We start from the raw sequence: 18577 nt of genomic DNA on the forward strand, positions 1-18577 counted from the left end.
GGGTGGCTACTTTAAATCATCTAAAATATAGTAACAACTTTTTTGGTTACTACATGATTCCATATGTGTTATTGCATAGTTTTTATGTCTTCACTATTATTCTACAATGTAGAAAATAGTAAAAAATAAAGAAAAACCCTTGAATGAGTGTCCAAACTTTTGACTGGTACTGTATTTTGGGTTGAATGTGTTGTTCTGTTTATCTGAGTCCTTCTATTATGCAATGACAAGGCACTTGAGATGCTTCACGCTTGTGTTTAATATGTAAGCCTTTTGGGATGTTGAAACTTTGCATTGGTGACCTGCTGACCAGAGCAGTGCTTACACAGCTGCAGAGGAGCTGTCTGTCTGACAGTGACAGGGGAGTTACAGCACAGGCCCAGCAGTAACACTATTGAGGACTGAGAGGGGACACACACAGACACAGAGGCAGGGATGGAAGAGTCTGGGCCTACACTGGCATCTGGGCCCACTTCTAATTCTAGTCCACCTATAATGGAGGAGTCTAGTGCCAAACTGTTCTGCTGCCGCTGGGTAAGGCACAGAATTCCCCTGGCACATAGAGAGGAGCTCTACCACATTCTCCGGATGACTGGACCCTTGGTAAGGACTGGCACTGCCCACCGAGCCTGTTGTGTGTTATTGTGTTTCCCAAATGGCACCATATGCTCCTTATATAGAACACTACTTTTGACCAGGTAGTGCATTATAAAGGGAATATAGGGTGCTAATTGGGACACAACTATTGTGTGGCACTGTTTGGAGTGGATAGCTCTGTTGTCAGGGTTATAGGTAGATTACTCTGTGAGAGTGAAATACTAGGCTACAGGATGTACTGTGCAGTGCATACTAATGGCACTATGATTTATTCAAAGTACACTCCGAGGGCTACTAAAGCCCATCAGAACTAGTGTTTTAAATATATTTCTCTTGATTGACTTAGAAGTAATGTCTGTCCCACTGGGCAGAGACATCAGTTCAGCGTCTAGTTTTGATTTACATTTGGTTGAGTTGTCAACTATTGTGAATTCAACGTGAAATCAACAAAACATTTCACCATGTCATTGGATTTAGGTTCAAAGTGAGGTGAAATGTCTTTACGTTGATGACTTTTAGCAAATCCAATGAGTTTTCCACATTGATTCAACATCATCACATAGATTCTTGGGTTTTTGCCCAGTAGGGTGTTTGTTATTGTTTATGAGTGTTGTCTTCCCCTAGCTGCTATCTCGAATCCTAAACTACCTGCTTCCGTTTGTCATCACTATGTTCTGTGGTCGCCTGGGGAATGAGATGTTAGCTGGCTATGGCCTGGCCTGCGCGGTGAGTCAATCCTCTGGCTATGTTGTGTACTCTGCTGGGATCTATCATGTTAGATAAGAAAATGTCCCTTAGTATGTGGTTGGAGATGAAAGGAGGGAGAATGGAAAGAAATATTACAACATCACCTCAGGTCCCTACAGATTCTGGTGTTCATTTGAAGAACCACAAGGAAGGGGATAGTAATAATCAATAATCAATTATCATAAAAAAAACATTAACATACTGTAAGAATGTAAATCTTTATGTAATCGTGTGCTGTAAATGTGTTTGATGGTCATCTTCTTCAGACTATTAATGTTACGACTGCAGCAACAGGAGGTGGACTTGCCTTAGCATGTGACACTTTGGTATCTCAGGTATGTACGTGTAAATGAAACATGCAGTAGTTGAAGTACACTACGTTCCTGTTGAAATATATGCAACAGTCAGAGTCTGTGACCCTAACGATAATGTCTTATGTCATTCACGCTGTGTGTGTGTGTGTGTGTGTGTGTGTGTGTGTGTGTGTGTGTGTGTGTGTGTGTGTGTGTGTGTGTGTGTGTCTGTGTGTGTCTGTGTCTGTGGGTCTGTGTGTCTGTGTGTGTGTGTTTGTGTGTGTGTCTGTGTCTGTGTGTGCCTGTGTCTGTGGGTCTGTGTGTGTGTGTGTGTTGTGTGTGTGTCTGTGTGTGCCTGTGTCTGTGGGTCTGTGTGTCTGTGGGTCTGTGTGTGTGTGTGTGCCTGTGTCTGTGGGTCTGTGTGTGTGTGTGTGTGTGTGCCTGTGTCTGTGGGTGTGTGTGTGTGTGTGTGTGTGTCTGTGTCTGAGCAGACATTTGGTGGTAAGAACCTGCAGCGTGTGGGGGTGATTCTCCAGAGGAGTGTGTTGATCCTACTGCTCTTCTGTCTCCCCTGCTGGGCCATGCTCCTCAACACCCAGTCTATACTGCTGGCTCTGGGCCAGGAGCCTGAAGTGGCCAGGTACGGTGTAAAAATCAAATCAAGTCAATGCTATTTTTTATTTTTTATTTCACCTTTATTTAACCAGGTAGGCCATTTGAGAACAAGTTTTCATGTACAACTGCAACCTGGCCAAGATAAAGCAAAGCAGTGTGACAAACAACAACACAGAGTTACACGGGGAATGAACAAACGTACAGTCATTAACACAATAAAAAAATCTATATACAGTGAGTGCAAATGTAGTAAGATTAGGGAGGTAAGGCAATAAATAGGCCATAGTGGCGAAATAATTACAGTTTAGCAATTAAACACTGGAGTGATAGATGTGCAGAAGATGAATGTGCAAGTAGAGATACTGGGGTGCAAATGAGAAAAAATGACCCGGAGCCAGTGGGTTTGGCGACGAATATGTAGCAAGGGCCAGCCAACGAGAGCATACAGGTTGCAGTGGTGGCTGGTATATGGGGCTTTGGTGACAAAAAGGATGGCCCTGTGATAGACTGCATCCAATTTTCTGAGTAAAGTGTTGGAGGCTGTTTTGTAAATTACATCGCCGAAGTCAAGGATCGGTAGGATAGTCAGTTTTACGAGGTTATGTTTGACAGCATGAGTGAAGGATGCTTTGATGCGAAATAGGAAGCCGATTCTAGATTTCATTTTGGATTGGAGACGCTTAATGTGAGTCTGGAAGGAGAGTTTACAGTCTAACCAGACACCTAGGTATTTGTAGTTGTCCACATACTCTAAGTCAGACCCATCCAGAGTGGGCGGGTGCGGGCAGCAACGGTTGAAGAACATGCATTTGGTTTTACTTTCATAAGAGCAGTTGTTGGCCACGGAAGGAGAGTTGTAATGGCATTGAAGCTCGTCTGGAGGTCAGTTAACACAGTGTCCAAAGAAGGGCCAGAGGTATACAGAAGGGTGTCGTCTGCGTAGAGGTGGATCAGAGACTCACCAGCAGCAAGAGCAACATCATTAATGTGTACAGAGAAAAGAGTCTTCCTGAGAATTGATCTCGTACATATCGGTCACATACACGTCTTTTGCAGATGTAATTGCAGGTGCAGCAAAATGCTTATGGTTCCAGCTCCAACAGTGCAGTAATACCAAACAATACAAAGCATTACACACAAATTCCACAAAATTAAAAGAAAGGAATTAAGAAATATCAGAACAAGCAATGTCAGAGTCCAGAATATAAATATATATGTATATGATGGTGTGTATAGACAGTATTGATAGTATATGAATAGAAAAGGTGTCCACAGCAGTATTTATATAAGATGAGCATTGACTAGAATACACTATATACATATGAAGAGGGTAAAGCAGTAATGTACAGTACCAGTCAAAAGTTTATACATTTGAAGGTCAGTAATGGTCAGTCATGAAGGTCAGTCAATGTGGAAAATTTCAAAAACTTTGAAAGTTTCTTCAATTGCAGTCACAAAACCCATCAAATGCTATGCTGAAACTATCTCTCATGAGGACCCTCACAGGAAAGGAAGACCCAGAGTTACCTCTGCTACAGAGAACAAGTTCATTAAAGTTACCAGCCTCAGAAATTGCAGCCCAAACAAATTCTTCACAGAATTCAAGTTACAGACGCATCTCAACATCAACTGTTCAGAGGAGACTGCATGAATCAGGCCTTCATGGTCGATTTACTGCAAAGAAACCATTTCTAAGGGACACCAATAATAAGAACAGACTTGCTTGGGCCAAAAAACACAAGCAATGGAGATTAGATCAGTGGAAATCTGTTTTGGACTGAGTCCAAATTTGAGATTTTTGGTTCCAACCACTGTATATTTGGGAGACACAGAGTAGGTGAAGAGTAGGTGAAGCATGGAGGTGTGATGGTGTGGGGGTGCTTTACTGGTGACACTGTCAGTGATTTATTTAGAATTCAAGGCACACGTAACCAGCATGGCTACCACAGCATTCTGCAGCGATATACCATCCCATCTTGTTTGTGCTTATTGGGACTAACATTTGTTTTTCAATAGGAAAATGTCCCCAAAACACACCTCCAGGCTGTGTAAGGGCTATTTGACCAAGAAGGAGAGTGATGGAGTACTGCATCAGATGACCTGACCTCTACAATCACCCGACCTCAAACACAATTGATTTGGTTTGGGATGAATCAATTGGTTTGGGATGAATTGGAACGAGGAGTGAAGGAAAAGCAGTGCTCAGCATATGTGGGAACTCCTTCAAGACTGTTGGAAAAGCATTCCTCATGAAGCTGGTTGAGAGAATGCAAAGCTGTCTTTTTTTAACTAGGCAAGTCAGTTAAGAACAAATTGTTATTTACAATGACAGCTTACCCCGGCCAAACCCTAACGACACTGGGCACCACCCTATGGGACTCTCAATCACAGCCAGTTGTGATACATCCTGGAATTGAACCAGGATCTGTAGTGACACCTCTAGCACTGAGATGCAGTGCCTTAGACCACTGTGCCACTCAGGAGCCCTAGTTATCAAGGCAAAGGGTGGCTACTTTGAAGAATCTCAAATATAAAATATATTTTGATATGTTTAACACTTGTTGTTCCTGATCAGGTCACATGGTCAGGAAATATATGAGGCCCTACTCACACTGTATGACTCAGACCAGAGCAAAGCACAGATACAGCTGATGCACGGTGCCGTGCCTCTGATGCTGGGTAAAGATATGTGCTTGTTTGTATGCTAGTTGGGGAGAACAGAACTCTTCATTCTCTTAGCTGCAATAACACCATCTCTGGCTGCTCTCAGCATCAAATGTGGCCCCTGGCAATTCCACAAATACTCCATTCAGTGGAAACGCCAGCAATGTTTTCACAGCCAATTGACCTACTCAATGAGATGTACAGATTGCTGTTCGTTTCTAGATGCAATAAACATTTTGACACTGCTGCCTGAATAGGGGACTTTTATGGACAACATAATGGTAAATGGATAGAGTGTAGCAGTATGTGGTGTGTATAGGGTTAATACATGGAAACATGTGTAGTAAATTAGTGTGATTTAACAGTGAATATATGCTCTATATTTTAGGATAGCACAGCTGTATGTCATCGCCTACCTACCTGCAGTGCCAGTGAGTTGTCTGTTTTATCAAACACCGACTTGTTTAGAGTGGCTTCAATTTAGTCTGTTTTCAACTCGCTGGCTCCATTAACCTATTCTTATTAGATGAATAGAACATCCTCTCCTCCCTGTCTTTGTCATTTACTCTGTATCTCTTTATTTCAGGCTATTTTCCTGCATCAACTTCAGGCTTCTTATCTCCAAAACCAGGTACACTGACCGTGCTGCTGGGCTACAAATGACTTGTTTTGTTCCTCACACCTCATCGCATCCATAGAAATAAGAATGAATAGAATGGCCTTGGAAGCTCTTACCCTGGCAATTGACTGGTAAACTCATAGGTACACTCGCAATGGCTGCCAAGTATTGTAATGCAATCATTTTCGTGTTATTTTGGAATGTTCTATCAAGTGATGCTGGATTACCATGGTAATGTAGCATGTTCATTCAAATGATGCTAACTGATGTGGCTCATGTTTTTTTTGTAATGTCAGTTGAGTTGACTCAACAAATCACAGCACAAATTGAAGGGTACACTTCCTGATTTTACTTCCTGGCATGGGTACACTCAAAATGGCTGCCAGTCCACCCATTATGCCATCAATTACTTATATGGAGATGCCCTTTCTACTCATTCTTATTACTATGATGGCATCCTCATCCCAGTCTCTTGTATATCATCTGGGTTCAGGAGTAAGGCAATCATAGGTGTGATTCTGATGTTTATAATCATATCAACGAGTGTGTTTCTGTGCTCAGGGGATAATACTGCCTCAGATGTACACAGCAGCAGCGGCCAACATCGCCAATGTGGTGACAAACTATATCCTGCTCTACTGGATGGACCTGGGAGTTATGTAGGCGTGCTCACACAATAACATTGATAACAGTGCCATATTCTTAACAGTCAGTAACATAGTCAGAGTATCAAGTATGTACCTGCCAGTGTAAGTATGCAATGCTCATTACCATTTCATGGAGTGTGTTTCTGTTTGTTTGTTTGTGTGTGTTTGTTTTCTAGAGGGTCTGCAGCAGCTAATACGCTTTCCCAACTCTACATATGTTCCTTCTTATTTGCTTACATTTGTTGGAAGAAGCTACATGTGAAAACATGGGGAGGTAATAGAACGTCCACATCTCTGTGATTGTGCCTGATGAATGTGACCCACTGAAATCGACTGGTTTGTGTTGGGATGAACAGGCCATTGTCTCTCCCTACAGGCTGGACTACAGAAGCGCTGCAGGAGTGGGGCTCTTATATGAAACTAGCCATCCCCAGTACACTGATGCTGTGTTTCGAATGGTGGATCTATGAGCTTGGGGGGTTCCTTGCAGGTACATTTCAGCTCTTAAGGTTAACACCAATGAACCAATGAACAGTCACATTCCAAAGGCCAAAACAACCATATTTATGTAACATCCACCTCTGCATTCTTCCCCCTCTCTCTTTCCTTCTCTCTTTCTCAGGCATGCTGAGTGAAGCGGACCTGGCTGCACAACACGTGGTCATAATGCTGGCTTTCATCAACTACATGGTACTGTGTACAGAACTCCTTTACACACCCACCCTAACAGTCCTATCATGGAAACCAAACAAAACCCAATGCCCTGGCTATCCAGTCCAAATAAGTTGAAGAATAACCCAAAATTGTAGGCTACAGGTCAAAGTAAAATTTGAGGCGAAAACACACATTAACTTTGTTTGAGGCATGGTTAGAATAAGACAGCAAGCTGTTTATGAGGTGTCTAGTTAATGTGTTGTGTTGTGTGGGTAAAGTTCCCCCTGGGCATCCAGGCTGCAGCATGTGTTCGTGTGGGGAATGCCCTGGGGGCCGGAGACACAGCCGGGGCCATCCTCACCAGCAAGGTGTCCCTTGCCCTGTCAGGTCAGCTCATATGGCCCTGGTTTAAACCATCTATGGTGATCTATGGTGAACTAAAATGGCAATAATTACTTTGACAAACTAGTAGTTATTTTGCAGTAATGCTTGGTCTTTTTCCTCTGTCCCATGCTCTAGGTTCAATGGCAGTAATTCAGGGAATCATGCTGATCTCTACTAAAACAGTAATCGGCTTCATGTTTACTTCTGATGCGTAAGTACATATACATACATATATACATATACACATATATTCAACATAATGATTCAAGTCGACAGTCCCAAATTGGAACCTGACCATCTCAATAACCATGCTCTCTTTCCTTTTCAGGCAGATCATAGATCTGGTCTCTCAACTTCTCAATGTGTACTGTGTTCTTCAGTTCTTTGATGGGCTAGTGGTAAGTGCACTCAAGTGGTTTGTAACCATTGAAAATGAATAACATTTTATACAATAACACTGCTACAATAAGAAGTCATTAATATACAGTGGAATAAGAGAGATAGTCTGTGTATTTGTCCGGGACCCAGGAACATTGGTTGAATGAGTGATAAGCCATGAAACCTGGTAACAGTGTTTGTCTCTCTGTTAACACCCACTAATCTGAGATTTGTCTGTCTGTCCCAGTGTGTGTGTATGGGAATCATCCTGGGCACGGGCAAACAGAAGATAGCGGCGATGGCTAATCTCATCACCTACTACTGCGTGGGCCTTCCACTGGGCATCTCTTTGATGTTTGCAGCTGGCCTCAGGGTTGTAGGTATGTACTCAGTTCTGAATTTTATGAAAACCAAACACAATTTTAGACATCCTTTTCATGACCAGAGGTCTTTGGTCATTCCTACTGCCTTGCCATATACTTGCAACAGAAGTATGGTTATGATCAAATTCAGAAATGTGGTACAAAAACATTCAGAAAAATATTTGCTCTCACTAGCAATTAAGAATCATGAATAGCAGAGCTATTCTGTATTGAAGATGACACAATGTTCTCTGTCCTTGGTCAAAGCTCCTCTCCTCTCCACAGGGTTCTGGTTAGGCCTGTTAATCTGTGTAATTCTACAGTCCAGCTTCTTCATCACTGTCATCTTCAGGCTCGACTGGAGGAAAATGACAGAGAAGGTACGTTACCAGTGGCTTTTCACTTCCCTATCTGGGACATACAGGGACTCAGGTAATTGAGAGACTGACAGACCATACCTCTATCTTTATGGTTACTGTGAAGCATAGTAGTGGCATGGGGCGGCCTCTATCTTTATGGTTACTGTGAAGCATAGTAGTGGCATGGGGCAGCCTCTATCTTTATGGTTACTGTGAAGCATAGTAGTGGCATGGGGCGGCCTCTATCTTTATGGTTACTGTGAAGCATAGTAGTGGCCTGGGGCGGCCTCTATCTTTATGGTTACTGTGAAGCATAGTAGTGGCCTGGGGCGGCCTCTATCTTTATGGTTACTGTGAAGCATAGTAGTGGCCTGGGGCGGCCTCTATCTTTATGGTTACTGTGAAGCATAGTAGTGGCCTGGGGCGGCCTCTATCTTTATGGTTACTGTGAAGCATAGTAGTGGCAGCCTCTATCTTTATGGTGGAAGCATAGTAGTGGCCTGGGGCGGCCTCTATCTTTATGGTTACTGTGAAGCATAGTAGTGGTCTGGGGCGGCCTCTATCTTTATGGTTACTGTGAAGCATAGTAGTGGCATGGGGCGGCCTCTATCTTTATGGTTACTGTGAAGCATCTTTATGGTTAGTGGCATAGTAGTGGCCTGGGGCGGCCTCTATCTTTATGGTTACTGTGAAGCATAGTAGTGGCCTGGGGCGGCCTCTATCTTTATGGTTACTGTGAAGCATAGTAGTGGTCTGGGGCGGCCTCTATCTTTATGGTTACTGTGAAGCATAGTAGTGGTCTGGGGCGGCCTCTATCTTTATGGTTACTGTGAAGCATAGTAGTGGTCTGGGGTGGGTGAAGGAAAATGTTTGCTGTCAGCATCATGGAGTTGAACTGTTTGTGACAGGCTGTGAAACGAGCTGGAAAGGCTGGACATATGGTGTCAATGAGGAGTATAGTTGCACCTGACCACACAGAGAACAATGGCAGGGTGAGTAGAAAATGTTGCTCAGTCCTATTTTGTATGTTATTTATACTATACTCTCGCAAATAACATTGTTCTAACCCAGATTGTGCCTTCTTCCACACCCAGACAGTGAATGGATACATGTCAGTGAGTGCTGAGGGCCAGGGGGACCTCAGGGGAAGCAATTTGACCCCAGAGGTGCAGAAGGAGGATGGGAGCCCCAGAGCCCTGCTCTCCACCACCCAGCTGGTCCTGAGGAGAGGTTTCACCGTACTGGCTGCCATTGTCATCCTAACTGTGGGGACAAGTGTACATCTTCTACTGCCTCTACCAATCAGCACATGGCGCAATCTGAGTGTAGACTGGAGCAACACTACCTTTACCACTACCTACCCCCCTGAACTCACCCCGTCAACAGTTCTCATCTAGAAGTAATACCTGGGCGACCCAGAACAGACCCTGTAGCAAGACAGTCATAGTGTGCTGTGTCACTGAATCTGTTATTACACCAATTATTAAACGTGAATCAGATTTTTCCTGCAATCTAGAGCTATAATCATTATGTATATTTTTCTGTAGGTGATCTATGCATACCTCTTACCTTGTTCAATTGTCATTTTAATTAATGATGCAAATTGATTCTTTAAGAAATGTTATGCCTTCAGTACATTTAGTAAGGACTTGCTTTTCTAAAGTGTAGCAACCTTGGCAGCAGGCATGCCCAGCTAAGATACAGTAATTAGACAAGCTACTCTAACTTGATTGATAGCCTGACATGGTTTGTTAGCTACACTCGTCGGCTGTCCCCCTAGGAGAACCCTTTGAAGAGCCCCTTTTGGTTCCAGATAGAATCCTTTTTGGTTCCAGGTAGAACCCTTTTGGGTTCCATGTAGAGGGTTCTACATAGAACCAAAAAGAGTTCTGTCCTACAAAAAGGGTTCAACTTGGAACCAAAAAGGTTTATCCTATGGGGACAACCTCAGAACTCTTTTGTGATCCTTTTTTCTAAAAGGGTAAGTATGAAGTTGGGAATCTATCTAGCTGGTTAGCTAAAGCCAATTTCAAAAACTTGCTAGGTGGCTAGTATTACAGAGAAACAACAAAGCATTTTTTATTTGATATATTCATCAAGAAGGAATCAATAGGCTACACAACTTGATCAAATTCATTTACAATTTTACCCTTCTGCACATCACCGGCAGCTAAAATCAAATCAAACGCTGTGTGTGTCACTCTCTCTCTCCTCCTCCACTGCATGCAGTAGAGTATCTAGCTTCCTGCCTAGGTATTTCTTTGCTCTGTGCACCTTGGAGAGAACCACTTACTAGAAAGACTAAAGGGGGGTTTGGGGTAATCTCTTTGCCTGGTCCAGTCAGTGTGCTGTAAAAATCGGACAAATCTGAGGGGGCACGTGCCCCCTATGGGCATGACGCCACTGGTTTTGGAATGAATTAATAGAATGCAATACAAACATTTAGGATGGTACAGTGTGAGTCTGTCTTTACTTTTTAGTTTACAATATATCATATTACCATGAGAAAACATTAGGTTTGATTGGTTTGTGTAATCAGCTCACAGTGTGATACAGTTTCATTCAGATGATTAATGAAAGGTCCAGAATAAGTAACCCCATGGCTCCTCACAGACCAACAGTACTGGAATTTTGGCACCATACTGTAGTTTGGCCAGCTCCTCTTCACTCCTATCGTCTCTGCTTCGTTGCTTAGGTGGTCCTCTGACCACTCTCACTGAGTGGAGCTATCTCTGGAACCCATTCATTTTGAAACTGGAACATTTTCTCTGGAACTCACTCTGTGTTCATCAAGTGAGGTTGGTGAGCAGTAGGTTGATGATGATTCCCAGGGCTAGGATGAAGAGCATGACACACAGAGCCAGGGCCCTCCGCATTATTAGGGCCCTGTGGGCCAGCAGTGCCCCCACCTTGTTGAGGGCCACCCTGTCCCCAGCCTCACCATCAGCCTCAGCCCCATCTTCAGCCAGGGCATTTCTGTCTTTGTGGCCCTCACATGGAGCTGAATCATTTGAATGGGCCTCTGGGGCCATGTCTGTCACACATAAACACACCTATTAGACAGAGCATTCTTTCTTAAATAACCAAGAATAAAATGATACCTTTGTAAAGCCATAGAGAGAGTTATGATGAACAGTAAAGTGAAGGGTCAATGATTGATGTAGACTTTCTTACCCATGTCTGTAGAGTTCCCCTGTACCCCAGCTCTGATCTGGGCCTGCAAACAACCCAACACATCATTAAGATCCCCTTCAAGGCATTTACATTAAATTAAATAAAGACTTGAGGGTTATGCCTGTGTTCACCTCTACAGTGGCTTTCTTCCAGTTCATTCTGGATAGATAGACGATGAGGAAGGAGGACTGTAGGAACACACAGGTAAACAGACCGGTCCACAGGCCTGGGAGAGGAGAGGAGAGGACACATAACAGTCAAAGAAGAGAAGACAACTGAAAGAGGCAGTAGGGAGATTGGCGGCAGTTTGTCTTCTCTTAAGCCAACTTGTCACCTTGCTACACAAACCAACAATGTGATGTTGTTAAAATACGAAACAGTCAGGTGCCCAGGTGCAATATTGGAGCAATCAAAAGACTGAAAAAGAAATGTGATACTGTATTACCCCATAAATTCATAGGACAAAATTCAGAAAACGTTATAAATGTTCTTACCCATGATTCCTAGCTTGGCAGCAAACATCAGGGACACTCCAATAGGAAAGCCAACCCCATAGTAACCCAGGATGTTGCATATCGCCCCAACCTTCTGCTTCCCTGCCCCCCTTATAATACTACCTGAGGCAGCCTGGGGAAACAGGAGTACCAGATACGGTTACTGTTCCACTACAAACATGTGTGCAGTGCCTTCAGAAAGGATTCACAGCCCTTTACTTTTCCAAATGGTTGTTGTGTTACAGGCTGAATTTAAAATGTATTAAATTGAGTTGTTTTGTCACTGGCCTGCACACAATACACCATAATGTCAAAGTGGAATTATGTTTTATTTTTATTTATTTTTTATTAATAAATAAAAAATGAAAAGCTGAAATGTCTTGAGTAGAGTATCCAACCTCTTTGTTATGGCAAGCTTAAATAAGTTCAGGAGTAAAAATGTGCTTAACAATTCACATAAGTTTCATGGACTCACTCTGTGTGCAATAATAATGTTAGACATGATTTTTGAATGACTACCTCATCTCTGTACGCTACACATACAATTATCTGTAAGGTCCCTCAGTCGAGCAGTAAATTGCAAACATAGATTCAACAACAAAGACCAGGGAGTTTTTCCAATGCCTCGCAAAGAAGGGCACTGATTGATAGATGGGTAAAAATAAAAAAGAATGGTGAAGTTATCAATTACACTTTGGGTGGTGTATCAATACACCCAGTCGCTACAAGAATACAGGCGTCATCCCTAACTAAGATGCCGTACAGGGGAAAAAAATGCTCAGGGATTTCACCATGACGCCAATGGTGACTTTTAAACAGTTACAGAGTTTACTGGCTATGATAGGAGAAAACCTAATTGACAGAGTAAAAAGCTGGAAGCCTGTACAGAATACAAATACTCATGCATCCTGTTTGCAACAAGGCACTAAAGTAATACTACAAAAAAATGTGGCAAAGCAATTAACTTTTTGTCCTGAATACAAACTATTATGTTTAGGGCAAATCCAATACAACACATTACTGACTAACCCTGTCCATATTTTCAAGGATAATGGTGGCTGCATCATGCTATGGGTATGCTTGGAATTGTTAAAGGACTGGGAGTTTTCAGGATAAAAAATAAATGAAATGGAGCATAGCACAGGCAAAATCCTAGAGAAAAACCTGGTTCAGTCTGCTTTCCACCAGACACTGGGAGAGGAATTTACCTTTCAGCAGGACAATAACCTAAAACACAAGGCCAAATCTACACTGGAGTTGCTTATCAAGAAGACAGTGAATGTTCATGTGGTAAGGACAAATGCTGGATATAAAAAGCAGGTACAGAGAGTTGACATTTCATTTAGCACAAACATGGAACAGGACAGGAACAGTGTCAGAACCAGATAAGACAAAGATATACGACAATTAATGCTGATGCGGGGGACAACCTAGAGAACAGACAGATATAGGGAAGGAAATAAACACAGGTGAGTGAGTCCAGGTGAGTGTAATGAATCGCTGATGCGAGTGACGAGGGGAGCAGGTGTGCATAATGATGGTGGCAGGAGTGCGCAATGCAGGGAGCAGGCGTGACAGTTTCGGCTTAAATTTACTTGAAAATCTAAGACCTGAAAATGTTTGTCCAGCAATGATCAACAACCAATTTGACAGGGCTTGGAGAATTTAGAAAATTGTAATGGGCAAATGTTGCACAATCCAGGTGTGGAAAGCTCTTAGAGACCCAGAAAGACTCACAGCTATAATCGCTGCCAAAGGTGCTTCTACAAAATACTACAATTCAGGGGTGTGAATACTTATGTAAATAAGGCATTTCTGCATTTAATTTTCAATACATTTGGAAATATTTCTAAAAACAAGTTTTCACTTTGTCATTATGGAGTATTGTGTGTAGATAGGTGAGAAAAAAACATATATTTCATCCATTTTTAATTCAGGCTGTAACACAACAAAATGTGGAATAAGTCAAAGGGTATGAATACTTTCTGAAGGCACTGTATATACAGGTAACTTCCAAAATAAAGGAAACACTTGAGTAAATGAGGGATGCAAAGTATATTGGGAGATTAAGGTAAAGGTTTAAAAAAATATTGAAAGCAGGTGCTTCCACACAGGTGTGGTTCCTGAGTTAATGAAGCAATTAACATCCCATCATGCTTAGAGTCATGTATAATACTGCCCATTATTTTCGCTACCATGGCTAGAAGAAGAGATCTCAGTGACTCCCTCCACTTCTAGAAATTATGCCAAGGTGCATTGAAACTGTTCTGGCTCGTGGTGGCCCAACATCCTATTAAGACACTTTATGTTGGTGTTTCCTTTATTTTGGCAGTTACATATAGATACATAAATACCTTTGATATTATAAAAAGTGGATCCATATTGTGATGAGTAAAGGAAGCTATAAGTTGTGATACAGTAGAAGCATTGACTCCTTACCGATATTGCATATAACAGAAGAAATGGGGCGTAGAAAGCCATAACTTGAGCAACCCTCTCTCTGATCTGCCTGTTGGTAGAAATTCAGGGTGAATAAATACATTCAGTTATGTAGAATCAATGATAGAGACACCTCACCCTAGTTAAAGTGTAAAGGAATATGTAAGCAAAGTTCATGACAGTGTACGTCTGTATTACAGTGAGTGACTTAGTTATGTCATAGAGAAAGGTTATTAATGTTCACTCTCATTCACAGGTCTGGTGATAACGATACAATAAAACACACCAGTGATGTAGTAAAACACAACAAACTGCTTAGCCATGGTGACGATCAACAGTTCCCAAAGCCACTGGAGTGGTAAATTACCATAGACTACATTACTCACTCATCATATGTAAAGACGTAGGAGATTTTGTCCTTCAGTATCCCAACAAGAACCGACAAGCACACAGAAACGGACCCTGGACAGAGACAACAGGTCATGCACAGACGGAACACATATCTCCAGTAAAACTTTGAATCCTTTAATTATTGTATGAATGCTTCATTTGCTGTTGTCAAGCTTTGAAATATCATTTGGGGTGTTTGGCAGGCACATGTACCAGCACAGAACATGGCCAGCTTGGCAGACAGCTTGGCCTGCTCTGTATCTCCAGCCCCCAGTGCACTGCCCACCCTCACACTGCCTGCCACACTGAACCCTAGAGGGAACTGACAACACACACACACACACACACCATGATCAATCTCTGGGACTGCAACCAGATCATTCACTTCCTATGTGCCTGGTGTGAATATATAGTATGATGGATGAACATTTGCCGAAAAGTTCAAGTAAATCTCAACTATATATTTACCATGTAGCAAATGCTTGCCAGTTCGAAGACGACTGATTGTGCTCCAAGCTCCACCTCACTTATCAGACCTGCCATTGAGAGGTAGTGAGACAGGATATCAAACCAAAGTAGAACCACTGTAGTATCTAAACAGTTTGTAATGTGTAGAAGTATCCACAAGAAAATAGTCAAATATAGAGCAATATTTCACTTCAATAAAATAGATCAATGGCATTCACAGACATCAAAACAAACCAAATATCTATCTGTTGTCATACCTGCTAGAAAGCCTCCAATCTCATAAGTCCACCACTCCACACACAGCATGATCATGCTAGGAATAGCCAGGTGGATGTAGGTGCCCCAGTCTTCCAAGCACTCCCAAGACCAACCTACAGGGGAACACAAGGCTCGGACACTGGGATCGTCTGAAAGGTTCATGCTAATGTTCTCACAGAAGGTGTTTGGGTCTAAACCAAAACCATGCTGTGTTAATACATTAGGAAGCCACAGAGCACTTGGTTTGACATGGCACTGATGTTCCCCTCAACAAATGCATACTAATAAATGTGTATTATGCATCTCTTTGTATGTGATCCATTCAAGTCACAGACTGGGAGTTCAGAGAGTTCAAAGAGTTTGTGGATTTGGCGGTATAATCTCTACTTTAGTGTAATCATGTCTCACCTGCCCAGGTGGCCTTGTGTAGTTCCTTCCACAGGATGTAGGCATAAAGTATAGCAGCCAGAGAGAACTAAGAGATGGTGTTGGCCCACGCAGACCCACTGTCAACAGAAAACAATCCACAACATACATTACATCCTATAGCCCTCAGTGCTAACAATTACCATCCCATCCTATAGCCCTCAATGGTAATGATGGTGACAGAGGATTCCCTCTCTGGGGATGACACTCACGCTACACCCAGGTCCAGAACATAGAGGAAGATGTAGTTGATGAGGGCATTCAGTACGTTGGCCACCACACCTGTGATGACCTGCGGCCATATGATTCCCTGAAGGACAATAAAGTCTCATTCAGATCAAATGGTCAGGTTATAATTCTCTTTGCAGGGTGACTGACCTGAGGTCTAGGTTAGCTCTAACCTGATTCTGTAGATATCTGGCCTCCAGCTGATAAATAAATGTGGCCTGTTAAAAAATAAATGATAAACATGTTTTAGTAAGTTATTGACATGGGAAATGAATTATTTTCTTAATTGATTGTGTGCAAGTGTGTCTGTGTAAATAGATAGGTATACTCACTGGGAGTGCTGGCATAAAAATCTTCACATACACCTGAGACAGCCTAAAGTGAAATATGAGAGCTCTGTCAGAATGATCCAAAACAATAATCACATTCTACAAACCAATCTCTACATGTCACTTTGTGAATGAGAGAAAACAGCCAAATTCAGAGATCTAGTCTGCGTCCCAAATTGAATTCTATTCCCTATGGGCCCTGGTCAAAAGTAGTGCACTATATAGGGAATAGGGTGCAATTTTAGACATCTATTAGATCTGGGGTAACTGTTTGCAGTGACTGGAGGGGTCTGATCTACCTGGCGACCTCTGGGCTCTGTTTGACAGCCAGGAGGATTGGTTCTGTGTTGATGAGAACAGCCCAGCATGGGAAACAGGCCAGAAGTTGAATGAGGATGGCTCTCTGTACAATGACCCCAACTTTCAGGAGGTTACGGCTCCCAAAAGTCTGCAAGGAACCATAATCAAGTTCACCTTTGAGTGGCACGGCAGGATAATGTAGCTCTGGTCCAGGGCGTTAAATGCTCCTTGCTGAAGCTGAGCCCCAACAAGCCGCGTGTGACCCCCTGGACCAGAGCTAGGGTGAAGGCACCTTTGATAACATTTTGGAGACAGTGCTCTGTGTTAGGAGGAGGAAACAGACCAGGTTTCATTCCTACCTGAGATATGAGTGTGTCACACGCTGATGATAAACCATACCCAATGGAGACACCTGTAACATTAATCACCTAGAAGACCAGAATAGAGATTTTGAGAATTTGTTGAAAATGTCAATATCATGGTGTACTGTAATTTCAATATTACCACAGCCAGGTACCAGTCTGTTTGTGCCATCATGTTTGGCATGACAAGGAGTGGCAAAAGTCACATGATGGCACAAACAGACAAGTACCCGGGATAATATTATCCAGAATTGTTGTAATAAAAAAGTGATATAAACTCATAAATCAATCAATACTTACAGCTATGGCGAGAGTGACCCCTGCCAGTTCTGTCTTCCCCAAATGGCCGCAGAAAATTGTACTGACGAAACTCACTAAAAAGACCATGAGCTGAGCCATAACCTGGTAAGAATAGAATACATCCACAACATTTGATAAATCAGTTGATGTCGTTGTACATACTATCAGGCATATGTGGAGTTAATAGGCCTAATACTATGAAGTGTTAAACAATCTACGGTTTGAGGTAATTCCAAGTGATTCAGGTTAAACAGACCAGGTGATAGATGATTTGATGATTCAGGTTAAACAGACCAGGTGATAGATGATTCGATGATTCAGGTTAAACAGACCAGGCGATAGATGACTCGATGATTCACAGACCAGGTGATAGAGGAATCAATGATTCAGGTTAAACAGACCAGGTGATAGATGATTCACAGACCAGGTGATAGATGAATCGATGATTGAGGTTAAACAGACTAGGTGATAGATGAATCGATGATTCAGGTTAAACAGACTAGGTGATAGATGAATCGATGATTCCGGTTAAACTGACCAGGTGACAGATGAATCGAGGATTCAGGTTAAACAGACTAGGTGATAGATGAATCGATGATTCCGGTTAAACTGACCAGGTGACAGATGAATCGAGGATTCAGGTTAAACAGACCTATATAGTATGCCAGATACCAGTAACCTATAATTATCCAGTGTGCCAGTGGCATTTAAGTGAATTCAATCATATGCAAGCATCACTGCCAAATAACAATAATAATGTAATATAAAAATGCAAAGTTTTATATAACTTTGACCTAATTGTGGGCAAAATGTAAAAAAGATGTTTCTTACCACAGGCCCAGCCATTGTTGATAATTCAAGAATTTCTTTTTTGAATTCAACAGGAATCAACCTGCGAATACATCTCAAACAGCTCCCACATATTGTCAATTCATTCCCATTCATCCTGCTCTCCACAATTCCATTAGAATCCATTTCTAAAGACTGTCGCTCAGAAAAGTCTGCATGGTCAAGTGAGAACAAGGTGGTATTCTAGCTGCCAGCTGCCAGAGCGAGACTTCCTATCTGATGACATCCTTTGTCAGTCCCT

General features: G+C 42.3%; 1 protein-coding gene and 1 pseudogene across 1 annotated transcript; one reads left to right on the forward strand and one right to left on the reverse strand.

Moving 5' to 3' along the window:
• Positions 1–337: 337 nt before the first annotated feature.
• On the forward strand, positions 338–10407 carry LOC112267107 (multidrug and toxin extrusion protein 1-like). The gene is made up of 17 exons (XM_024445186.2): positions 338–603; positions 1222–1323; positions 1611–1679; positions 2129–2277; positions 5305–5347; positions 5503–5547; positions 6097–6194; positions 6359–6456; positions 6559–6672; positions 6805–6872; positions 7115–7223; positions 7356–7431; positions 7549–7618; positions 7846–7978; positions 8246–8340; positions 9228–9311; positions 9414–10407. The coding sequence occupies exons 1-17, from the start codon at positions 436–438 to the stop codon at positions 9714–9716; spliced, it is 1824 nt and encodes a 607-aa protein (XP_024300954.1). The 5' UTR covers positions 338–435; the 3' UTR covers positions 9717–10407.
• On the reverse strand, positions 10374–18238 carry LOC112267108 (annotated as a pseudogene).
• Positions 18239–18577: the final 339 nt, after the last annotated feature.

This window comes from Oncorhynchus tshawytscha, linkage group LG14 (genome assembly GCF_018296145.1).
Source record: "Oncorhynchus tshawytscha isolate Ot180627B linkage group LG14, Otsh_v2.0, whole genome shotgun sequence".
Lineage (NCBI taxonomy): Eukaryota > Metazoa > Chordata > Actinopteri > Salmoniformes > Salmonidae > Oncorhynchus > Oncorhynchus tshawytscha.

What these genes read in the sequence shown, in the direction of transcription:
- LOC112267107 (XM_024445186.2), top strand. Translation starts at nt 436, where the DNA reads ATGGAAGAGTCTGGGCCTACACTGGCATCTGGGCCCACTTCTAATTCT. An exon ending in CAGGAGCCTGAAGTGGCCAG is followed by an intron (nt 2,278 to 5,304) that starts GTACGGTGTAAA and finishes TCTATATTTTAG; the next exon opens with GATAGCACAGCTGTATGTCA. An exon ending in TGGCTTTCATCAACTACATG is followed by an intron (nt 6,873 to 7,114) that starts GTACTGTGTACA and finishes GTGTGGGTAAAG; the next exon opens with TTCCCCCTGGGCATCCAGGC.